Genomic DNA, 24,628 nt, shown 5'->3' with positions numbered 1-24,628 from the left:
TTACAACCACCGTTAAGGATTTTACCATTGTACATGCACCACCGACACAGGCATTATGGACGGACACACTTACTCATAAATTAACTGATACATTGAATTCAATTACAGCCAGGAGAGTCATAACAAATAGAAAAAAAAATACACAAAGTAATTGTTGTTCTCCCCGTAAATATTATAGAAATTTGTCAACACCGGAGAAAAAACGCGCCCATCCGCAATCACAGTCTATAGGCCTATAGAACAAATCCAAAGTCAACTTTATTGGAGCGAAAACAACAATCGTTGTATGCACAATAACTCAATAAAATTATCTTGCGATAAGCTGAAATTTGGGTTAATATGTGATGTCATAAAGACCATTACTTTTCAATATTCAGGGGAAATCTCATACTATATTTCATGCACTTAAAGAGCAGAGAGCAAGGAACAGACAGAGCGCGCGCGCGGCGTCCCCACACTTTTGTCAACAATCGTTTCATGCAAAAGATGTTAAAATATATATATTTAAATTAGGCAAAAAAGTGACTTTTCTCCAAACAAAACAGAATTTCCTTTGAAGGTACAAATGAGTATCAATTAATATTTCTCTTTTGCGTCATGTAATTTTTCAATTTCAAAATAAAATGCTTTTTGCAAAGCTATTTTCAAAGGTGAGTTTCTGAAGAAACAATACCAAATAAAATTGCAGATTTTGAATATTTTGTGGCACGTCCATTTTCCTGTACTACAACTTGTACAAGGCGTCCGGAAGCCTAACACCATTACTCCAACACTCATTGTCAATCGTCCACGCACCCTCCCACACTCCCGCGCTGCCCCGCCCCCACCTTGGCTCGCAAATCCAGATAATCTACTTATTACTGTAGCTAAACCTCTTAGTCAGATGGCCTAGCGGTCTAAGCCACCTGCGGGATTCGAACCCGTGCCCGGGCGCTTCAAAGGCGTAGACTTTGGAGCGCCCAGGCACGGGTTCGAATCCCGCCCAAGTTTTGACTTAAACACAATTTTAAGTATAAGAAAATATCTTCTTGATATTTTTTTAGGGGGGGGGAGGTTCAAAACTCTTCATTGGCCAAGAGAACGAGTGAACATCACAACCAATTATTTTAAATATTAAACAGTGATTAAAACCAATGTTATTGAGGAGAGAGATTAAGAGATGGCTAGTAAGAGGTTTAACATTTGAGATATACTTCAAATTGCTCAAATTAATAGGGCCGTAATATTGTTGTCAACATTTGAAAACAAATAAGAACAAAACAAGAAAGACATTTTTGGGGCGCTGGTCAAATCCGACGATCATGTGGTCACGATAACTAAAAAATACATGTGTCAAATTCTACATTAAATTGAAATTGCGTCTGTTGCTGGTCCTAAATGTCTTAAATAATTATTTGACATATCAAAAAGAGTAGGAAAACAATAAAGATATGTGAAAACACATTTCAGTGTTTTTTGTTTCCTTTGCAGAATGATCAAACCATTAAGAATGTTTTACTTAATGACGTTTTATTTTATGTTAAATTTATGGTGTTTTTTTCGAGTGCCGAAACATTAATTCAACATACAAGCCGCCGCACCACTGGTGTTTCTCAAAGAAAAATATTTGTCTTGACTTTCATCTTAATTTCTTTTTGATGGCCATCCAATTGCATTGTCAGTAAAAAATATTCACAGCAAAACAAGCTCACCTGCCGAAAAGCGACAAAAAGAAAAAAACAAAGAAGCCCATACCCACTTTCTGTTTCGGACATCGACTGCAAAAAAAAAAAAAAAAAAACCACAATATCTCATTTCCTAACCGTCAGTGTCATTTAGATTCTATGCCATGTTTGTATCTTCAGCAATGTGCGACCACAAGATGGCGCTCTTCAAATCATCTGAAGTCGGTTGCCTGAATCAACAGAATAGAAAAGAAAACTTTGAATCTCTGCCATACATTGTGAAAACATATTATACAATTCGAAGAAGACAACTCATTTGCAAAGTAAACGTGGAATAATAAGTCAGCAATAATTGTTGATTTAAAAAAAAAAATATGACGACAAAATTCTTCTAATCGGTAGGCCTATCTCAATTACGTTGTTTTGTTTTCGTTGGTAATAATTTCATCAGTTTCACCCTAAGTCTGTCATGATGTTGACCTCAGTCGCGAAATACATCATGTGCAGCCTGGAACGGTCTCATTGTGTCTTACGCTGACAGAGGATCGTGATCTTGACCTTGATCTTCATCATGACATCAGTCGACGTCACTGCCACGTGATTATTGTCTCGACAATGCCAATTTTAGGCTTTGAAATAAGACTATAGGCCTACATTTTAAATGTTAAAAACATTGACAGCCATGAAAGTCAAAGTTTTCCCACCAATAAAAATATTTTTCTGCACCCATACATTTAGGGCAAAAATTTGTAAAATATCCAAACTTCTATAACAAAATTGCAAAACAATTGTGAGCCCCCCCCCCCCCCCCAGCCAAATCCTGGGTGCACCATTGACTTAAACTTAAAGCAATAGAGTGGCCGGGAAAATATTCAGTTTCATTGGTAATTTTTGGCAACGACAATTGTTTGTCTTACTGAGTCCTAGGCTTGTTTTACTAGTAATGACCAAAAAGGCGAAATTTCACGACTTGTCCTTAATCTTTCAATTTCTTGAATATTCAACTGAAATAATCTTATCCCCCTGTATTAAAGCGACAACAAAAGCCATTACAAAAAGTCCATATTCCATTTCCGTTTTTGGACACCAAAAACCAAAACCCTTATCCCGACAGCAACGCAACCATTTATTTCCAAACCGTCAGTGTCAACTCTCATTTTTGTCCCATTTCTTAAATTCTAAGCCATTGCATCTTCGGCAATGTTTTACTGCAAGATGGCGCTCTTCAAATGTATCATCTGAAGTCATCACTAGCACCATGGAGCTAGCACTGCCTGAATCAACACTGCAACGAAAAGAAAAGAAAACATTGATTCTGTGGCATACAATAATATTCTGACAACAAGTCAATCAATTTGATTACTCATGCATTTGTAAAGTTAATGTGGAATATTTAGGCAGCAATAATTGTTGATATTACTTCTAGGCCTACATGATGACAAAATTCTTCCTAGTAGTTGGCCTATATAAGTTGTTTTGTTTTCGTTAATTGGTGTAATAATTTCATCAATTTCACCCTAAGTCTGTCATGATGTTGACCTCAGTCGCGAAATACATCAGTGTGCAGCATGTAACGGTCTTATTGTGTGCGCTGATCAGAGGATCGTGATCTTGACCTTGATCTTCATCGTGACATCAGTCGACGTCACTGCTACGTCATGTACGTCTTTCAAAAAGATATGGCTACTTATTTTACATGACAGAAAATCATGATAATTTACATGCCTACATTAACGAGCAATAAACACATGCATACGCCCGATGTAATTACATTGTGATTGTGTTCTTTAACGTCATGACTACATACGTCACATTATTTTTTTTGCTTGTAGGCTTGTAGTCTACAAGTTCATGACCATTGATCTGGTGGGATTCTTATCTTAGATCGCATTCAGGATACTCAGATCTCTGACCCTTGACCTTAGATTTTAGATATCCCTGATCTAATCATGGCTCCTCATAACTATTTCAGTCGTCGTCGCAGTCTTAAGGAATAATTATTATATTTCTCTTCCAAGATGTAACTGCCTTAATTGGCAAGGGTATTGTATCACATCTGTCTCCATGCAGTCCATCATAGCCTGAGACTAATTTCCATAATTTCTTGGAAAATATCCTTATTATTTTGTGACGTGCCTAATTATATGCATCTTAATCAATTTTTCTTTGGATATTCTTTGGCGAATGTTATTGTTTCAATCTCACTTTGCAAGCTCCCCCTTTTCAACTTCCCATGGCTGGTAAAATGTTAGGTTTCTCTTGTCCAGTAGGCCTACATGTAAAATCCCCTTTCCGTTACTGATGAAGTATAATTATAAACAGTGACTTTAAGAATTAGGCTTACCTTTTCCCTCATAATGTCCACGTCTTTATGGTTGTTTACGAATACAGGCCTAGCACTCCTCGCGATAAACTTATGAAATTCGGTCTCCTGTAATTTTAAGGTTTGCCTCGTGCGCGGAAAGTAGTGGAGGTTGAATTCTTTACATTAGTGGTTTCATTTCGTATCGTTTGCGATTCAGTTCATTTCACCTCGAATGTTGCCGTGAATTACGGAGCAAAACGAACACGGCGACAGCTTCAAAGTCGTCTGGGTTACATAGAATTAGTTTACATCGTCACTATTCTCATGGGCATCAATTTTGGAAATATTTTATCGCAGAAAAAAAGAAAGGAAGTTTAAAACAAAAATACTCACAAGGTGTAAATGTCCGGCATCCATCTTGAAATGCAAGCAGCAGATGAGCGGGCGAAAGGGCAGACGACGGGTTAGGTTCAAGGCGTAATGCGGTTCAAAAACCCTATCACTTGTTTATCTCGCCGCACATCACAAAATGATTTTTTTTTCTATTTATGTTTTACTTGTGTCTCGGGTCATGACTTGTTTTTATTTATCACAACGATATAATGGCCGGATCATGCTGCTGAATAGGAAACTATCAAACCATATTAAACCATTTTATCAGAAAATGGGGTTCTATTTTTCTTTATCCGCGGACTAACACGCACTAGTCTCAATGTTCGCTGAAAAAAGGTGTAAAGCGGTTCTGATTGGTCGAAAGTCAACAGGATATTCTGGGGTTGGCTGGGATTGGCCAAGATACATAATTTGCATATGGCATGTCGCGTGCCAGGTGTGGAATTTGGATGACAATAGCTATTTGCATAATTCTTCGGGAAAAGCCCGAGTCAGAGGTCAATGCTTTGTATTGTGCGTCAGTACGGGTCACACGACGACAGTTTCATGACTGCAGTGCTGAGATTGTATGGAATCGATCGTGCTGGTAAATTTTAATTAGAAAGAAGCGACATCTCAACAGCCAACAGTAGTAACTGGGGTCCCTTGAAGGCAAGGGCGGATCCAGAACACAATTTTTTTTGGGGGGGGGCCAAAAATTTTTTTGGTTTCCCCCAAAAAGTGGGTCAAAAAAATTACGGCGTGGGGTTCGGGGCCCGCTTAAGGGCCCCGAAAAATTTTTGGATTCTAGATGCTCTGTGGTGTGATCTGAGGCGATTTCTGACCACTTTAACCAATGTTTTTTTTGAGGAAAACATGGTGGTGTACTCATTGCCTGCCTTTATTGCGATGTCAAAAAGTGGGTCAACAAAATTACGGCGTGGGGTTCGGGGCCCGCTTAAGGGCCCCGAAAAATTTTTGGATTCTAGATGCTCTGTGGTGCGATCTGAAGCAATTTCTGACCACTTTAACCAATGTTTTTTTTTGAGGAAAAGATGGTGGTGTACTCATTGCCTGCCGTTATTGCGATGTCACATAAAAAAAAAAAAAATTGATTTCGTTTTGGGGGGGGGGGGGCCATGGCCCCCTTTGGCCCCCCCCCTGGATCCGCCCTTGCTTGAAGGAGAGGGGAGGGTTCTATGAGTCTCATTGGAGGCACGCAAAAGGTTTGGTCATTGTTCTTTTAAAGATATTTGCAGATGTTTTCTTTACCCATACCCGGCCATATCAGAATATCATTGCCAATCATTTTGTGACTTTTATGCTTTCGTCAAGACCGTGAATTTATTATCAGAGCTCTTTATAGAGATGCTTGCCACGGATTTTACTTGCTTGGAAAAATTCGGTTTAATAATTATTTCATTGTAAATTCGATGAGTTTTTAAAATATCTTTTGTAGAAAAAAAGGCACGGAAAACGAAAATGGGAAAATCAGATTTATCTTCACAACCTTCCCCGGGCGCCGGCGAACGTATTTTCCGATTTGGTTGCCCACAGTATGTAGCTTGCGCCACCTGTTGTTCAGTATTTGATACATCCCTCGACGCGATCGCACCATCGGTCGCGCATGCGGCACGCGGCGTCGATCGTCGTGGTGTCAGATAAAAATTGTTTTGCCCGTGGAGCTATTGTTGGCCGTGATTTTACACACAGACTCATAAAGTTTTGATTAGCATTTACAGGATAACTAGTTTAGTACTAGAAGCCTTCGAAAGAATGTCAATTGCGTCCTGAATTCATAACGTGTATCCTCGAGCTCTACCCTCCATATTCGACGCAGCTTATAACGCCGCCACATGGCATGATCGTGTCGTTTTAGGAGGTCTGACGACGTCATCAGATAAGGTCAGTTAAAGGTTGAAAAACATGAATCTGGACTGAGAAACTGAACTCTCCATAGACTGACTGTGTGTAGTTAATTATGCAAATTAATTGTAATTTATCACGTGATGACAATTGAAAAATCTGGAAAAAATGTTGCAACCTGAGGCTGCAGCCACTTCCAATTCCACGCTTGTGTACAATGTCTATGGAGACTAAGGACATTTTCTAAGTATTTCCTAACAAAATTGGAAATATTTCTCAGTCCCAGATTCATGTCCTTAACACTTATCATCATTTTTGGAACAAATGACCTTCATTGAATTGATATATAGAGAAAGAGCGTCAGGTTGCGACATTCTTTTCAAAAATCTGTGTGCGCCATGTATGTGGGTACCATACCACCACTTCCAGGTACAGCTGGTTAAATTTGCGTCTGGTGCCTTGTCGTGGAAAGCAAGACGACTGTTTCATGTGTTGCGCGTTCACGCCGAAGGCACTCGCAGTCTAATGCATGAAACAGTCAATTAGAACGCATGTCCATTCCCCAATAGACCGCTTGCAGACGCGTTCGATAATCGACGCGCGAAGGCGCGCGACGCCATGTTGTGGGACAGGCGTATATCAATTCACGCACATTTTGTCCCATAACATGGCGTCGCTCACCTTAGCGCGTCAATTATCGAACGCGTCTGCAAGCGGTCTATATGGAGCGCGTGACCAAGGCCTTTGTTGCTGTGTCTATAGCTGAGTTTATTTTATCCATGTCTAGACGTGACAACGGGTGAATGACCGAAGACCCGATATATAGAAAGCACCCACTGATTGGTAACAATCTAGAGGTCAAGATGCAGTTGTCTTGCATAACTAATCAGCAAATCTGTTCAAAAATTATAGAGCATGGCTTAGATTGCCATGGTCTATTATATAGACTAGCACATACATTGTGTATTTGGCGCAGTAGAAACACCCCTATATCTGAGTGGAACAACCCGCTATATCGCAGCGGCGCAAACATGCTTTGGCCTCTCTTTTTAAACTTTGTGCGCGGACGTCCTTTCCAGCCTTGATTTCATTTGTGGTTTTTTATGGGTAATCCAAATCAATTATTTCATTGAAAAATACTCAACGACTTCATGCTGTGTTGGAACACTCAAAGAAATATTTAGACTCTGATTTTTGTTAACCAACAGACTTTGACTGATGTTATTTGACCTCTGAAAATTGGGAATCAGCCAAAGCAGTCCTGTATGGCGGTCGTGTGGAAAGGATGCAACCGTGTGGGATGGCCGTCACTACAAGCAGTCACTTCTTGGTAAGCCGAACATGATCTTTTATTAATTTAAGTCGCCCCATTCATGGGGAGGGGGAGGGGTAGACGTTTTTGGAGGGAGGGGAGATAGGGCAACTAGAACCAAATCTTAAGCCCTTTTCACACTAGAGCCTCTCAACCTGGGTTGAAATCAACCCTGGGTGAACCCAGTGCCGCCCTGGGGTGAGTTTTTTTAAATTTCAACCCCACGTTCAACCCCGCATTGTTTCTCACTTGTTTCAGGCAAATCAAGCTTATCATTCTCAGTTACTACTATTTGAACCCGGCCTGGCCAGAATTTCAACCCGGGTTGAAAATCTCAACCCTGGTCGGACAGGCTTGAGTTCAAACCGGGGCGAAATCAATCTCAAGGTCGACGCAGGGTTGAAAGTCTTTAAGTGTGAAACGATGCATGTTTTCAACCCTACATCAACCCTGAGATTTGTCTAGTGTGAAAAGGGCTTCACTTTAATAGAGAGAAACCATCGTCGCAAGCCTACTTTTGGACCCTTTCCCGCAAGACTAATGAAAATCCACTTTGTTCACCAAGCTATCTGGCATGTTTAGAATAAAGAATAACTACATGTGTATGTGTTTTGAACTCATTACAAATGTCCCCAAATTGGGTATTAAAGTCACAGAGTTTCGTGGGTGTCCTTAAAGCAATATGCCTTCAGAAACCACGAAGGCGGATACAATAGGGACCAACCATGTTTGTGCTTGTTTACCATCCTATCAAGATGGTAAAAAGAGAAAACAGGTCACGATGTAGCCGTTTTTTGGTGAGCACAGTGGCCCAAAACATTATTTTATCTGTTTTCCACAAATTTAGCATCAGAAATTACAGTTGTTTGAGCTGGAAGGCACAAATACCAGCTGTGCAAGTCAGAGTTTCGGATGTCCTAAGGTTTAGTTCAACAAAGTAATATTTAAAAGATGAATCATACAATTGCATGCTAATAAATGGCCTTATCCCAGGGACTAAAAAGGATGAATGCATTTATTTCTGCTCATTTCAAAACCTCAGATTTTACAAGTAAATTTGAATAGAATTTATTACAGTAGAGTTTGAAAGGTTTCATGAAAATCAACAAATCTTTGCTGAAACTAAAAACTGCAGTGATGGGGATAATTTATTTCATTAAATTCAAGTTGAAATGGCAACCAAATGTGTACAACAATGAAAACAGAGGTCTGGAATTCAATTCTTGAAAAGGCAAGGAAATTTCAAGGAGGCAGTCAGGCCAAAATCAAGGCAACGGAGGCCATAGCTTCCTGAAATTCAATACCATTGATTTGAAGATTTCTTAAAATGGTTGGCAACCTTTTACACTTGAAGAATTTGTTTAACCTTCAAAGAAAAACAATAAAAATGTCCATCAAGATAATCCCTTGGGAGTAAAGTTTACACAAGTCTTTATTCTGTGAATTCAGACAGGAAACCAAATTAATAGGATAAGTATTTGTGCTCATCTTTAGCAGACATTTTGATGACTAAATGATCATCCACATTAGTGTTTCATTGATATAAAATGCAAATGTACAAAGCTTCGAAATAATAACAGTAAACTTGATTTCTATGGAAAAACTACAAAAATGAAAACAAAACTACTAAACCTTTTTTTAAACAAAAGTGAGTGAATATTAAGACTAATTTTTAAAGTAATCTTGATTAACTTTCATAGTGATGTGTATGCTTTCAGGTACATTTTACATAGGATCATTTGCTGTTTGCAGGTTTTTTTCTCCAAAGCAACAAAAGTGCTCACTCTTTTAAGTAGGGTGCATAACAAGCATTCTGTTCAAGTCTTAGCTGAGTGGCTACTATACATTTGGGAGAAAACATAATGCACAAGTCTTTGGATCTCATAACTGGATTCTGTAGGCACCCCATTTTGAAACCACCTTCAATGTTTTGTTTTCTGACAATACCATTTCAGGTGGAATTATTTCACAGGGTATTTGTTACCAGTCCTATCTTCACTTTGAGGTTTCTGTCATTAAATCGGTAGGTGCATATCTGGGTAATTGCAAATGATCTTACATGGCTTTAGAAAGTGAAGTTAACAGAAAAACAGAATAATTAAAATTGTACAGGCTGTAATTTCTATTATCAGAAAATGTAATGTAGAGATAGCACAGAATACAATGAGTAGATGTAAGTTCTAGTTCTATGAGGAACAAATTGAAGAATATACATAAAGGGAGTTAACAAAGTCTTGTTGTGACTACTAAGATCTACATACAGTGGTGAATTGTTAAACACTTAAAACTAAAAGTCTACTTGAACATTTAATTTTTACAATAACATTGATACTTTGCAAACAAATTAATAATTTTTGCTAAAACCCAAACTGAAGTGATTTTTTTTTTCACTTTCAAGTTTTCTGAAATGGCAACAACAAATCCCAAAACACTGAAAACAGAGGTGTGCAATTAAATTCTTGAAAAGATGAGGCAATCTGTTTGGTTTGTAAGGAAAATTCTTGGAATAGAAATGTGCTATTTGTGTGGGACCTTTTCAAGGCAACTGAGGCCGTATAGCTTTCTGAAAATTCAGCTTCAGTCGAGCTGATTTCTAATCATTCAAACTGATGGGACATTTGACAGTCTGAGAAAAAATGTCAACACAATTTCAAATCAAGATAAAAACATTCTTATAAACATGAGTCTTAATTCTGTGAATTAAGACAGGAAACCAAATTAATTTTTACTCATCTTTAGCAAACATTTCAATGACTGAATTACCTTCAATAAACATGTAAGCGTATCGTAAATTCAAATGCGTAAACAGAAACTGCACAAATTAATATAAAAACTGAGTAAATAAAGGCTTATTGGACAGTAATCTGAGTACTAACTATCGTGGTGAGAGTACATGCCTAAAATGAACTTAAACAACCTGTATTTCACAAAATACTTGTAGTATGGTTGCATCTGAAGGATGAAGTGGTTGTAAAACTGTCTCAAAAGTTCTGTTAAAAGTAAAAATACATAATGGATTACATGTAGATTTTCCATTAGGAACAAATTTCAGAATCTCAGGGAGTTTACTAAATCTTGGCTTTGTCTCTAGCTTTGGCTTCTACAACTAAAAGCCTTTGATGAGGTCAAGATATAAACCTCATGAACACTGTCAACACAATTCTCCATTCTGTGAATGAAGATCTGAACCCACATTAATAGAATGAGCTTTGTCGCTCATCTTTAGGATGTATTTGGACAAGTCAATTGACTTGAAAGCAGCGTTTTATTAATTAAATCTGTACATGAAACTGCAAAAAAGTAACACAAAATTAACTGAGTGAATAAAGGCTTATCTTGAACACTAATATGCGCATATTTGAACTGAGTGATGCAGAATGTTGAATCTCAAGAATGAAAAGATCCTAAACATTTCTCAAATCTTTGTTGTACAAGCAGAATATATACAGCAACTTCCATCATCAACAAGTTAAGAATCTTAATTGTGTTTATGAAATCTTGGCTAAGTCCCTGGCTTTGGCTTTTAGCTTCATGATTTTTGTACACTGATGTAAACTTTATATTGGTCCATTTTCTTCTTCAGAGACACCAAATCCTGTCACACAAGGCCAATGGATGGTTGGTGCATTTTCACTGAGTTTGAACGTGGTAGGATTCTTAGAAATCTAGTGCCAGAGATGAAGTGGAAGCCACAACAAAGCCGGGTTTTCATAAACATCACAAAGAGTTGGTAAGTATTGGATAGATTGATGGCGATCCATGTACTGGGTGAGGGAGGGGTGTTGGGTTGAGGAGGCGGGGGTCATTACATTCAAACACCTCAACACCCACTAAACTCCCCTCTCCTTTCAAATTTACCATTTAATTCAGATTCCAGTCCTTGTACATATAAGATTAAAACAAATTATCCCAATCAAATCAAATGTAACTAGTCAATACACTGTTTATATAAGACTGTGTATAGTAACATAATGTAATTGATGCACTGTTTATTTAAGAATTTGTATGGTAAAATGATTCACATCAGAGGGATCTGGCAGTTTGGCTTTTTGAGGAGAGATGTGATATGAGTGGGACATGAATGTTGATTGGTGCTGTAATGACTGGACAATTTCATCCTCAACATTTGCTGTTGGGATGATGATGATTGCTAGTCAATGTCATGTTGGATGACATCACACCTTGTTGTACATCTTGATTGAGATGTTGTCAGCCACTGCCAGCTGGCCATTGGATGTGAATGTGATTCCACATAGGTCACACAGACCCTGAGCCAGGCAATCAAGAAACCTGCCATCTAGGTCATAGTGGTGAATATGACCAGTGCCAAACACACCTTGTTGCACTGCAAGGTAGATGCCTGAGCTGTCACAGCATACACCAAGGCACTTCACTGGCTTACCATTAATGTTTGGCCGGATGGTGGCATTTGTTTTACCTTTGCTATCAGCAATGTCCACTTTCTTTGTGTCACCTCCACTGATCACAACTCTATCAGTGTCGTCATCAACAGCCAGGTACCAAGGTGGAGTCTGCACTGGTATGGTGCGTAGGATCTCACCATCCGTGGGTTTGTGTTCAGTCCACACCATTCTCTTGATATCACCCACTACGATTGTACATGTACTATTTTTCACGGCTAGACTCTGTAGGTTCATTTCTGTCTTGTCTACCTGATGCTTGGGCACCGTTGGGAACTGCTTTACAAGAGTGTTGTCCTTCATGTTGAACACCTTGACATACTTGCTTCCCTCTTCCAACACAAGCAAGCGTTGCTCAGGATTGTGGATGGCTGCAACTGCCCGTGGATCTGTGGGTAAAGAAGAACTCAAATGTAACATATGCACAGTATATAAATGCACTATCACTATATATTCTCAATCTAATACCTATGATAACCTACCTATATAACAATGAATACATGGCGTGCCTTAAAGCCTGGTCATGTAGAATTAATAGGCCTACATGAACATTGTGCAGTCTTCAACCACCATACATGTATAATTGTGAATAACTGCAGTGTCTTGGAGATACAGTTTTGCAAAGTCTTTTATAAAGTTGATGCACTCTCTGTGCTATTCTCATTGTTCAAACATCAAAATAGATTAGTCTTATATTTACCCGTATTGTTGTTTTTTTTAGCAATAATAAGGTTGTTCAATTTTCAAATGAAGCATTAATTGACATAAACCCCATTTTTAGTCATCAAATAATTGTATAATAACAAACTGTATAATAACAATTTAGTTCTTGCAGACTTTAAGACACCTTTCACAAAATGTTCCAAGATTGGTGCTTACATCATAAACTAACAAGTGAAAAAAAAAGAAACTTGAAGCATATTGTTTTTGTGTGTGGTAATTTAAGGTCAAAGGTCATTTCGTAGCGCATTTTCTCTGTGCTTCACGGTATGATTTTGGTTTTATATAATGAAATGGAGGCCAATCAAAGCGCTTTAATATGATGTACAATTTGGCTTTGTATTTGCTATAGTTTTGGAGATACAAGTGTTGAAAGTTCGGAGGTCATGCTAATTAGTCAAAAGTTTGTTGACCCGTATCTCAGAATCTAACAAACTACAAAAAAAATCAGTTCTGGGGGTTTCTCATACAGGTCAATTGTCACACCAAACATCGTTTCAATCTGTGAGAGTCAGGTCCAAAATCGTGTTGAATTGACACGGAATGACACATTTTTGAGAGTCAAAATTTTGACCCCAAAAATTTGTTCTTGCAAGAATAACACAAACGGCCAATTTGTCAAGGATGGTTGTGTAGACGTTTTTATATTGCCATACAGATCCTTGTCATTTGATTGGTGGAACTCACATCACGTGACATGCGTTATTGCTCCCATTCACACCGGGGCTCAAAAAGTCCCATTCGCCCATGAGGAATGGGAAATACATTGTACTATTCAACAGTTAAGATCATTCTTGTTCCATGATGTGGTATGTGTATGCAAATGCATGCTGGTGTGCGCGTTCAGTGTAGCGTATCGCGTATTGTTCCAAAGAGCCAGCGCTGCAGAGTTAGGTTCAAACATTTTCGTGAAGGGGTGGTTTGGAAGAGAAATACATTTTCCACCAATTTTATGTTGAAATAAAGGTTCCAATGTATCAAATATGTCAGGATCTATATGTCAGGTATATAAAACAAATATTGAGTGGCTTAAAATTGTGAAATCGGAGGAATAATATCGCTTGGTAAAATCTGGACATTTCCATTTTACGAGGCGAATTAAAGTCCAGATTTTATCTTGCGATAATATTCCTCCTATTTCACTCTGAGCCACTCATCAATATATTTGTATAATATCCTACTTTTAAATGCTCTTTGTAGCCCTATTGGGTGCTTTCCAGGATGTAGTGTCCCTTTAAATCACTTTTAATTTGATATAGGCCTTCATGTAAAAAAACCCTGAATATTTGTTGGGAGAACAAAATCAAATATGTTGGGGAGCACTGCCAGCACATCAATTCCTTGCCAGTATTTTATTGGTTTTCATTCTCAGTTGTCAGATCTGCATGTGCACATGGAAGACTGACTTATAATTTCCACACAATTATTGAAAGTTTGTGTTGATGAACATGTGCATGAAAGAAACTTACGTAATTTTAGGGGAATGGTTCCCTTGTGTTGTCCCTCATTGCTGCAGATGACCACTCGCCTGTTCAAACTGTCTGCCACAGCAATCTCACCAGGTTGAGTAGCAGTAATATCTCGAGCCAACTTGAACTCTCCTCGACCACTTCCCATTTTACCAATCTCACGACACATCTCCCACTTGACTGCTTCCACCTCAAGCTTGCCCAGATTGATGTCACCAATCTTCTGACCCGGGACGAAGCTCAGATATGAAAGCTTGGGATCAATCTGGGGAGTGTTTTGACTCTTGAGTGATTTCAAGTCTTTGCTGATGATAGGATAGAGGGAAAGCAGATCACTGTCAGATGCAGTGTTTATGACATCCTGAGCTGTACTGAAGGAATGTTGTTTACTTTGTAGCATCATTGTCACTGTTTCCTGATGCTTATCGTATGTTCTGCTGCGATCCTGCTGGAGTTGTTTGATTTCTTCAATCATCTTTGTCTCTTGAGTTGTTATCTCAGCTCTCATTTTATCTGCTTTGTCTTTCACAGCTTTCACAGTCTTTGTGACGTTCTGTGTAAACTTCTGCTTAGCTTGTGATGAAGTGGCCAAAGCTTTTTGAAGTATTTTTATGCCGGTGGTGACATTTGGCAACGTTTCTTTCAGTGACTGTTTGTATTTGCAAGAAGCCTCTCCAGAGTCAATGTAGTGATGTTTCGGTTCACGGTGGTCTACTACAGTACAATCTCGGCAAATTAACTCTTCACATGTCTCACAGTAAAAGCGTTTCACTTCCCCCTTGTGTTTGTGGCATTTAGACTCATCTTCTTCTGGTGTTTTTTTCACTGTTACCTTCCCCTGACGAATGTCCTCCAAAGTAGCCACTGTGTGGTTTGATGTAGCAGCAAATCGCAAGTGTGTCTTGCGACAGTTTGGGCAGATATTCTGTGCACAGTCCAGGCAACGATGCATAGCCTCATTTCCCTCATCACAAATCTCACAGATGACCTTTGTGTTTTCTGAACAAGCCACCTTTTCTTGGAGTGAGACCTCCTCAACTATTCCCATCAAATGGAAATTTGTTTTTAGGCCTTGAATGCGTGTCTCTGGAAGTACCGTCTCCCGACGACATACAGGGCAAGGAATCTTAGGCTGACCTCCATACCTGCTAGTGTAGTATTGCTCCAGACATTTCTGGCAGAAGCTGTGGACGCAATCCAGTATCTTGGGCTGTGTGTACCTATCTCGGCAGATGCCACAGTTAAGATGGGAGCTGATGTTCTGTAGAGCTGCAGCCATTTTTATCTGTATTCAAATAGTATTCAAAAAGAAAATGGAACAGTTACTATAAGAGCAATGAAAAAAACTTGAGCAAAACAAGTGACTTCTATGTACATTAAAGATGTACATGTCCGTCCGAGTTTCATCTGGATAAAAAGTACATGTACATGTATAACGTTTCTTGTGAATTGCTATTTTGTAGCCAGACAAAAGATATCCACTTTTGAACGAGATATCAAATAAAAAATCTCTCTTTTATTTCCTTTTGGAATTCCTGTTCAAGTTTTGAAGAGCACTGAGAGTTCATCTTTAATTCTCTTCTGAAATGATTTCAGATATTGTAATGGACAAACTGTATGCAAGTCGCCATATTTTTTCCACTAATATTACTGATTGGGTTTTTGTTGGAACGTTACTCGCGCGTACACTTCACGTTTTGAAGTCTAAAGCAAACTGTGATTCCTACGCTTGAAAGCTAGCCTTTAACCTCACTCAAAATAATTGACAATATTTCCTTACCTCTTTTAAATTCCCAGTCAAATCACTTGAATACAAATTTTCTTTCCAATTTGACATAGAGAGCACAAACAGTATGAGGCTTTTGATGGGGCGGTTCTGGTAAAGATGGCGCTGGGCAAACACAGCATCGTCATCAAGTCGCGTGACATGGTTTATATATAGAGCTTGGGATTTTTGTTTTGCTGCATACACGTACATGTACGTCACACACGTACAATCTGTATATCTGCTTATCTGTGTACATATTTACTTGACACTTGTGTTTTGGACCTTAGATAGGTTCATGCATTCTATCTACATGTACATGATGTACTTTGTTAAATTTCAATCGCATACACCTCACCATACATTTAATCCCACCAGGTTTTTTTTAACCATCAAATAAAAAATATATAAAAATATTTCTTCCTCAATTCTTTCATATTTCGCATACATGTACTAAAATTTCTTTTATCTTGTGCTATAAATACTGATAAAGAATTTTCAGTCTATTTGAAGTTATCATTTAACCAACCAAAATAAAATCAACTTCGAGTTAAGATTGATCTTGAGAGAATGTTGGCTGAAAGACAATGAGGAGTCAAGAAGATGACGGCCGGTAAACGTCTCAAGTCAAGTAAGAATGAAAGTTGTCTGGAAATAATCACTGCATCAGCTAGATTTGATGACTAGTGATCCTACATGTACTTAATGTCTTGGAAGCTTCATGTTAGGGCTGTCTGGTTTGAATCTGGTGAATCTTTGCTTCAGATCCTACTGCTTGTTTTCTTTTCTATTGACCCATGGTTCGATTCCTGTTTATTCCCAGGTGTGACATCCTTGAAGGGATTTAGAAGCCAAATAACTGAAAGCCAATTTTGTGAGAAATTGTTAGAATTGTTCCACTTTGATGCAACGAGTGTGAATAGTCGCAACCTTTAGAGTGGGCAGATCCCAGATCTGAGTCATGTACAGTTCATTATCTTGTTTGTTTGCTGACATGTTTACTCTACACTTGAGTTTGTACCTTGGACCTGAGTTAGGTTAATTTTGTACTTGCATACGTGAACATGTACACGTACACCATCAGGTTGCAGACTACTTAAATAAACTGCCATAGACCCCAGTGATAGATACACCCATTTCCAAAATTCAGGGGAAAATACTCGCGCAACTCTCAAATTAAAACTGATTTCATTAACTTTCATTTTGTGTTCAATTTTGTTTTGGTAATCAGTTGACTTTTGTGAGAAATTTATATCCAAAGATGAGCACCCCTGAAAGTATATCCTGAAGCCCATCGCCATTTTGAAAACTGATGCCTATGCTGCATTGCAAAGTAGAGCAATTTTAGGGCTTAATTCATCCAATTTACACAGAAATACAAGCTGGCAGTCCTGTTCACGGCTTCCACCCTTCTTCTTTTTTTTTTTACAAACCTTCAATTTCATCGCCCACAAAATGATGATAGCAAAAATATGAGGGCGTACAAATCGTGATTTGGCCGACGTAGGCAATGTTGGGCCTATTTACTGGCCTGCAACCATCAGTGTCCATACATATGTGCATTGTACATGTCATTCCAAACTTGTTTCATCTTGAGGTGTTAATACATGTACCTGTGCATACTTGTTCCTTCCAAACAGTCTATCATTTATGGCATACATTACATGTATCTTTCTCATTAATTTTGAGTTTTTATAATTTCAATTTCATTTTGAGCAGCTCACTCCATCTCTTGGAGCCTTGCTTCATAAAATTTGACCAACCACCTTGCCCAGACCGGTCACCGTGGCAACTGAACAGCCTCAGGCCCCGCCTCCAGCAGCCATTGGTCAAGATCGTCGCTTACCAATTCCAATCAGCAATGAGCGTAGTTGAGGGCAACGCAAGACACCTGTCAGCTTTGTTGTTGTACCTGTCAGTGATCTGGGTTACCCTGTTGGTTCACCAGGGAGTAGCATCTGGGCTTATACACCAGGTAAGCTCAGTTTTCATTTACCACACACTTTCATTAGATGCATGAAAACTGACTATATCTGGAGCATCAACTCAGAAGGATACGATAACATTTCAGTTCAGGCCATGAAAATAGAATTTAAAAATAGACAACTGTGATTTCTAAACCCAATGGACATACAAGACATGCTGATTAGCAAAATATTAGTCGTCATCCATTCAAGAGAATATTTTCCTATAAATGGCTGATTTTTAATAAAGTTCTTGTTTTTTTTCTGAATTTTTCCCCCAGGGAGCAGCGGTGACTGGATCCCAAGTAGCAACTTAGAGGACATACCAGGCACAGCAGCTAACAGGATGCCTAACTTCCCCCATCAAGACACTGTCAAGAGAGGATGGCTTCCAAATGAACAAGTAAGCATCTCACCCCTCCACCACCCCCACTACACTCAATCAGCATGAGTTCAGGACTTGAAAACAGTTTACAACAACACAAGGCAATTCAAGTTGGTTCCAGAGTACACACAGTCCTATTCAATTGATTTAGCCCATTTATTGGTGTACAGGGTAATCCTATACAACAGCACTGCCCAGCTCACAAGTGACAGTGAGTCGATCCGTGAGGTACAAAGAGGACTGTAGGCTGGCCCTTTGGGACCAGCACAAACTGAACAGCGATCATTGAGAAAATCAAATAGAGAAATCAAAACCTCATCAAGATGTAATTGTGTATCTCAAGACATTACTGAAATGTCGTCATGCTTGCGAGCTCTAACTTTATTGCCCTGGTTATTTCCTACAGACACCTGTCAGCCGGTTTGGTGAGCAACATGAGCCAGTGTCTGGCATGCATCATAACATGGCCATGGGAGATGGGGGAGGGGTGACAGCTCATGGAATGGCAGGAGCGGTCTGGAACCCTGTAGCCACCATGCAACTTCATGGCACCAATCCAAAGGTGGGTCCTGTCTCAAAGCTTAAGTCCGTGTCAATATTATCAGGCTATATATGTGAGGCATTCTGGCAAAATGAGACGGATCTGGGCACAGGCCGTAGTGGAGGGAAAATGCAACAAAATGATAGGGGGTGATTTTTGTTTTTCGACTGTCAGATTAATTGATATTCTTATAAGTAAGTAAAACATTTAGTCTAAAAATCATGGAATACAAGAGTTTTTAAGGAAAGATAATTGGCATCTTTCATTTTCACGAATACAAAACTTGAAACTTTACAGGCCTTTTTCTTAGTATTTTGTTTTGTTGACATGTCGATAAATGCAAACTTTAAAGTGAGCCATAACTTGTCAATGGAATGTCCGATTGAAGTGCAACAAACAGTATTGTAAGGAGAAGTTTATTCTCTTTCCTAATACCTGCAAACCCTCATTTCAACCTCTGCCCAGTTCTGTCTCATTTTGCCAGAACGCCTCACATATATGGTCGTCAGTAACACGTGTCTATCAGCCGCTTTCATATCGGCGCATTATTGCTAGCTGCAGCAATTGGGAGACAGTCTGAAAATCTGTCCTTATTTCTAAACATAAATTCCTTGATTATTTACTGCTTAATCCTTCTTCAGGCCAAGTTCAATGTGTTCCTGATGTAGTGAATGCCCAATCTTTGAAGTTGTTAAACATTAAAGGTCTAAAGTGGCTGCTCAGAAAACTCAAATATTCCCAGAGAAACAGAAGTGTTAAGGCGTGTTGATTCAGAAACAAAAAAATTAAATATTCCCATGAATACCACTTTTTATTTTGCAGGGAGGGGCCCTAAAAAAGTTTGTTGACATGAACTACACGTTCCGAACTAAAATTTGCACAACAGCATTACATGTAGTTGGGATCAACTACCCTCAGTCACCCAACAAAACAATCCTCATTTTTTGACTTTTAATGTTTTTTAATTTAAATTTGTTAAATTTATTAAATTTGCAATTTTGTCTTCTATTTTCCCAGGTGTGGGGAGCATCAAGGAGCCAGTCAGTCATGTGACATGAGAACACCTCTCTGTCCATTCCTATAGAGGGCGCTGTTCGTCATAGCCGCAGCATCCACAAGCGATATTTAAGTTAAATAATTTTTCTTCAATGGCCAGTAGAGGGCGCCATAATACTATCTGGTTTGTTCACAGACATATAAACACATAGACTGCCAGTAGTGCGCATGAAACCGTGATTTAATAATTGGGCAAAATGTTTGTTGACAGCGCGCATAACTGCGATGCCACTCAATGCGCCAACGTGCTTTGTACAGTACATACATTTAAATTCAGTTCATAAATTATTTTGGTAAAGGCTGTATTACTCAAACTTTGCAAGAAAATGTTTGGTACCGTATTGTTTTTATTCTACGGAAATCATATTTAGTTCACTAGGGATTGGTTTACAATCAAAAACTAACTTCACAATTTTTTTTTTTTTTGCATGTTTGACTGGAATTCGTCAACTGTGTGTAAAATCCTATACCGAGAGGTGAATTTGCCCATAGTTTTGATTTTAGTCGGGCGCTAGGCAAATCATAAAATGCTCATGTAGTTTTGAATAGGACCTGGCGGTCTATGCATTTATATGTCTGTGGGTTTGTTGCCTTACCTGCCAAAAAATTGCTGACGGCATAATTCAGAGAAAAGAATGAAAACGAAATAATTAGGCCTTGGAATAAAAAAAATTGTATCAATTCTGTGAAATTTAAGATTATTGTAAACTGGGAGTAGTTTGTATTTAACTTTATTTATGTTAGGCCAAGGTCTCTGGTCAGTGCGGGTGTCGATTTTAATCATGCGCGTCAATCTTTTTTTTTTCCAAAATGTTCTGCGGTAGCTCCAACAGCGCCTTCTATTGCCGCACCTCAAAATTTTTACCAAAGAGCACCAAGGAATGGGAAATTGCACCAAGAAATGGGAAATTGCACCAAGGCAAATGATCAAGGGCACCAAGGCAAATTATGGGGGACACCAATGTACATGAGGACACCAAAAAAAAGCAAAATAGTATCCCACCTTGTCTTTTTTTTTCGAAAAAAAAAAGCAAAATAAAAAAGCCGTGTTGCCTCATCAATTCCGGAACTTTGGTCTGACCAGAGACTGACTAATTTTTTTTTTTTTGCCCTTACTGTAAAACAATTGAAAAATCCTTTGCTTCTTTGTTGCCTTAATTTTGTATGTAAAAAGATGATAGGCTACTAATGTTAAATATTTGAAGTTAATTGAAACCGATCTTGGAAACTGTCAGTTAAAGATATGTTTTGTTGACATGTACATTACAACATTAAAGGTCAGTGAACCTGGGTGACCTTTGACCTCTGTTGTCTCAATAGTAGTTTATCAGTTAAAATTTCATTTCCGTAGAGCTGTAGTAAATTATGAGAGCATTTACTCCTCATTCCCTTGCACACTTCAAAGTTGTCCGAGCTCAACACAGTGCTTGAAGAATGTACATGTAGCGAGATCAATGTGCAAGTCACGTCGCGAATATGACATCAATTCTTTTGAGTTTTGTATGCTGAATGTGTTGCCAAAATATAACAGATATGGCTGAGCAGGCACGTGATCTACAATGAAAAAAAAAGCAATTTCTAAAATCCGTGCAGCACAGAATGAAATGAAAGTTGTAATAACAGCTTTGAAATGTATAAACATACAACATTTAAGCTAATTTCTGATGACTTAAGCACAAACATGGATGCATGCGTCCAGCAAGCTTCATCCTATTCAAATATGAATAAGCTCTCTAATAATTTACTATAGCTCTATGGCCTGATTAAGTGCACATGTGCAGATACAAATCTAGAATAACAGGGAGTGCGTAACAATTTATTGCAATAGTTTTTCTTGCAACAATAAAACAAAACACAATGGAGTGTGTTCAGTGGAAAAAGTACAATCAGAATGCAAGTCAATTGAAATTTTGTTTGTTGGTTGGTTGTGATGACGAGGCCCGGATTCTCCAATAGATCTCTCTCATAGGACGCCATCTTTGTAGGAAAATTACAACTGCGTGTTCAACACCATGTGCGCGTAGTGTGCAAAATGTTCTAAACATGCGCTCCTGTTGCTTGGAATGTCTCCAAAATACAGCGCAGCCGATGCCCGTCACGAAAATTTGCATCTTAAACAGCCCAAATTTGAAGAGGAATTGTCAAATTTAATATTGTAGAGTGTGTTAATTCAGCAGGAAAACAAGCACAATGCGAATTAAATCAACCATTATGGCAAAGTAAAAAAAAAAAAGTTTCTCGTCCCCGCCCGCTTCCTTTTTTAGAGGCCACCTGGATTTTTTTTTTATTATTTTTTATTTTTGAAAAATGCAGTACAAAAACACCGAAAGAGTCCACAAATTTATCGGAAAATAAATTGTAGACCAATACAAGTCTAAATGACACTGTAAATATGTTCATTTCTCTTGTCTAACTTATCTTTCATTTTAAAAGCGTCTTTGAACAGTGGAAACACGAACAGTTGCAGGAAATTTTAATATGGCGGCCATCTTGAAACAAAAAAAAATAAAAAGCCCCGCTTCCTCCTTTTTTTCAAAAACCCAGACGAGAAACATGTTTTTTTTTTAACTCGACCTAATGAAACAGAACGTACTCGTTGTCTAGAGGATATCATGAGAAATACCTATTGTATTAAAGTGAAATTTCCTCCGTTATAAACTGATCATGACGTTTTTGTGAAGCCTGAAAAATTTTAACAGGAATATCAAACAATACAGTTAATGTTACTAAAACAATTATAGTCTGTTTCTAGCGAGAAAATTGCAATGCAAAATAATGCAAAAATATAAGTCCCCATAAAAACCCACACACTGGTTTTTGAGATGATGTCTTTAAAAATCCTATTTAATTTCTACAGCAAATTAATTCAATTAATATCACAAAAACAACGAAGTGTGTTCTGTGTGAAAATTTAAATCGGAATGAAAAATATTCCTAATACGCAACAACAACAAAACATTTGTGTGGACGACAATTCTGGAAATATATGCTGAGCTTAATTAAAAATGTGTCCATCGATTGTTCATAAAGTAAAGTCTTCAATTAAGAACTCCATAAAATTTCAAGAGGAATCGTGTAACAATTAAAAAATGATTAAACATTTAGAAAAGTACTAATGTAAAATATAATCAAAGCCGTAAAAACGTTGCATTATACTGTTGCACTGAGAAACAAATCTAAGATTTGCAAACATTTAGGCATACCTCTAAAAATTAAGTGTAAAAATTACTCCTGTTTAAAAATCCTGAAATTTTTACCGGCACCAGACTATCATGTGACCTCTAAACACCTTGACAAGAGAGTACGATAAGCCATACAAAATCATTGAAGCATGAAAACCCATTTTGACGGCACGCTACATGGTCAAGTGAGGAAGGCCCTTCAACCAGGTTGTATCGAGACCCTCAGGCTAAGAAGTCTACCTCCACCTCACACACCTCTGGTAACCAGCATTCCAGCAGTCTTATGTGGTCTCTAGCAGGCTTCAACAAGTGTAGCAATCCCCAAAAAAGGAAAAGGCTAACTACCAGTCTGACTGATGATTGGCTGCGAAGACAGATCTGAACTTACAAGACAGGGTAGGGCTTCAAAAAAGAAGTCTGAAAATTCAGTCAAAAATTTAGTCCAACTAATATGAGGAAATTATGTTCCCAAATCTAAGTCCAGCCAAATAAACCCTAAGTCCAAAAATTCCCAAGACCCTCCCTAGTCCTATCAACTTGCAGACCTATCAGTCAGGAAGCCTTTCAACTAATAGTCCAGTTCCCTCTCAACCATCAACCAGTCAGCCCAAAGTCCCAAAGCCTACCCTCCAGCTCCAAACCCCTTCAGCTCCCAACTTTTCAACCTCCCAGCCTCAGACCCTCAGATCTGAAAAAATTTCAAGGGGTACCCCTTGATTTCTGAAATTCTGGCCAAAGCTGAAAAATTGTCTAAGTCCAAGAACCTAAGGGTTTTAATTACGATAACCGGAGATTTTTTCAAGAAAGTGCCATGGCAGAGCAGGAAAAAAGAGAGCTGGCATGCAGAAGGTACGCGGTTCAACCCTGCTCCATGCTACTATTTTATATATTTTTAAAATTTTATCACTGCTGTGAGGAAAAATTCTCCTCCCGGGTTCCCGGCTGGGTTTTGAACCGGGGACCCTGCGCCTGGCGGTCAGCGAGCTAGACCGCCAGGCCACTGGCCTCTTCGAAAATTTGTTCTCGGAACTTATATTTAAAGGTTAGATTGCGCAATATTAAAAAAAGAAAAAAGATGGCCGCCTTGGCTCATTTGAATAATTGAATAATAAAAAGCAGAAAACTGAATATTCAGAAGGAAACAACAGATCCAAAATTCTGATTCTCAAATTTAGCCATTTATTCCATATACTTTCTATTGTTGGCCATTATGTACACTTTTTACAAACCTATTTCACACTCTTTTTTTTTTAAATTTAATATTACAGTTTGTAAACTATGCGTACATGTATTTAACAAGAAACACAATTCTGTTTAATAAATGTCCATTAATTTACCTAATTTGTCAATGCTCAATATTTAAATAGCAAGTCCTACGTTAAATTTGTTCAAATTTTATTCTTCCGGGGGGGGGGGGGGCACACAAAGTTGTTTTTAACTATAAAAGGCCAAACTTTTGTTTAAATGTGGAAATGGAGTTTTTAAATTTGATAATCTCGATTTTATTTAAAATTGTCAGTGATTTTTGCCTCAAATTTTATACTATTTTATTCAAATTCTGAAATATTTTAACCACTTAGCAATACCAGTTCCAATACAGTAACGC

The 24,628-nt window shown here is 38.3% G+C and overlaps 2 protein-coding genes across 4 annotated transcripts; one reads left to right on the top strand and one right to left on the bottom strand.

Moving 5' to 3' along the window:
- Positions 1 to 5,971: 5,971 nt before the first annotated feature.
- Positions 5,972 to 20,589, top strand: LOC119733324. Of its 3 annotated transcripts, XR_005271778.1 has the most exons (7): positions 5,985 to 6,246; positions 7,416 to 7,537; positions 11,103 to 11,249; positions 17,614 to 17,869; positions 18,140 to 18,261; positions 18,650 to 18,805; positions 19,802 to 20,589. XR_005271778.1 is itself a non-coding variant. In XM_038206915.1 (6 exons), exons 3-6 carry the CDS (start codon positions 11,131 to 11,133, stop codon positions 19,835 to 19,837), a joined length of 567 nt encoding a protein of 188 aa, XP_038062843.1. In that variant the 5' UTR covers positions 5,972 to 6,246; positions 7,416 to 7,537; positions 11,103 to 11,130; the 3' UTR covers positions 19,838 to 20,589. The 3 variants fall into 3 exon arrangements, 1 of the variants encoding a protein (XP_038062843.1); XM_038206915.1 differs by lacking the exon at positions 18,140 to 18,261 and having other exon boundaries at positions 5,972 to 6,246; XR_005271779.1 differs by lacking the exons at positions 5,985 to 6,246; positions 7,416 to 7,537; positions 11,103 to 11,249 and adding an exon at positions 16,444 to 16,525.
- LOC119733325 (E3 ubiquitin-protein ligase TRIM56-like) lies at positions 11,406 to 15,685 on the bottom strand. Its single transcript, XM_038206916.1, has 2 exons — positions 14,130 to 15,685; positions 11,406 to 12,329 (listed from the first exon to the last, which is right to left on the bottom strand). The coding sequence occupies exons 1-2, from the start codon at positions 15,406 to 15,408 to the stop codon at positions 11,695 to 11,697; spliced, it is 1,914 nt and encodes a 637-aa protein (XP_038062844.1). The 5' UTR covers positions 15,409 to 15,685; the 3' UTR covers positions 11,406 to 11,694.
- Positions 20,590 to 24,628: the final 4,039 nt, after the last annotated feature.

This window comes from Patiria miniata, unplaced genomic scaffold, assembly GCF_015706575.1.
Source record: "Patiria miniata isolate m_02_andy unplaced genomic scaffold, ASM1570657v1 HiC_scaffold_25, whole genome shotgun sequence".
In the NCBI taxonomy this organism is placed as follows: domain Eukaryota; kingdom Metazoa; phylum Echinodermata; class Asteroidea; order Valvatida; family Asterinidae; genus Patiria; species Patiria miniata.
Note: the sequence above shows the minus strand (reverse complement) of the source record. Positions and strands in the feature narration are given on the sequence as shown.

Excerpts from the sequence above, each read along its gene's own strand:
- LOC119733324 (XM_038206915.1), top strand. The coding sequence starts at position 11,131 with ATGGATGGTTGGTGCATTTTCACTGAGTTTGAACGTGGTAGGATTCTT. Across the intron at positions 11,250-17,613 it reads ATAAACATCACAAAGAGTTG|CTCACTCCATCTCTTGGAGC; the intron begins GTAAGTATTGGA and ends CATTTTGAGCAG. Across the intron at positions 18,806-19,801 it reads TTCATGGCACCAATCCAAAG|GTGTGGGGAGCATCAAGGAG; the intron begins GTGGGTCCTGTC and ends CTATTTTCCCAG.
- LOC119733325 (XM_038206916.1), bottom strand. The coding sequence starts at position 15,408 with ATGGCTGCAGCTCTACAGAACATCAGCTCCCATCTTAACTGTGGCATC. Across the intron at positions 12,330-14,129 it reads AACCATTCCCCTAAAATTAC|ATCCACGGGCAGTTGCAGCC; the intron begins GTAAGTTTCTTT and ends CTTTACCCACAG.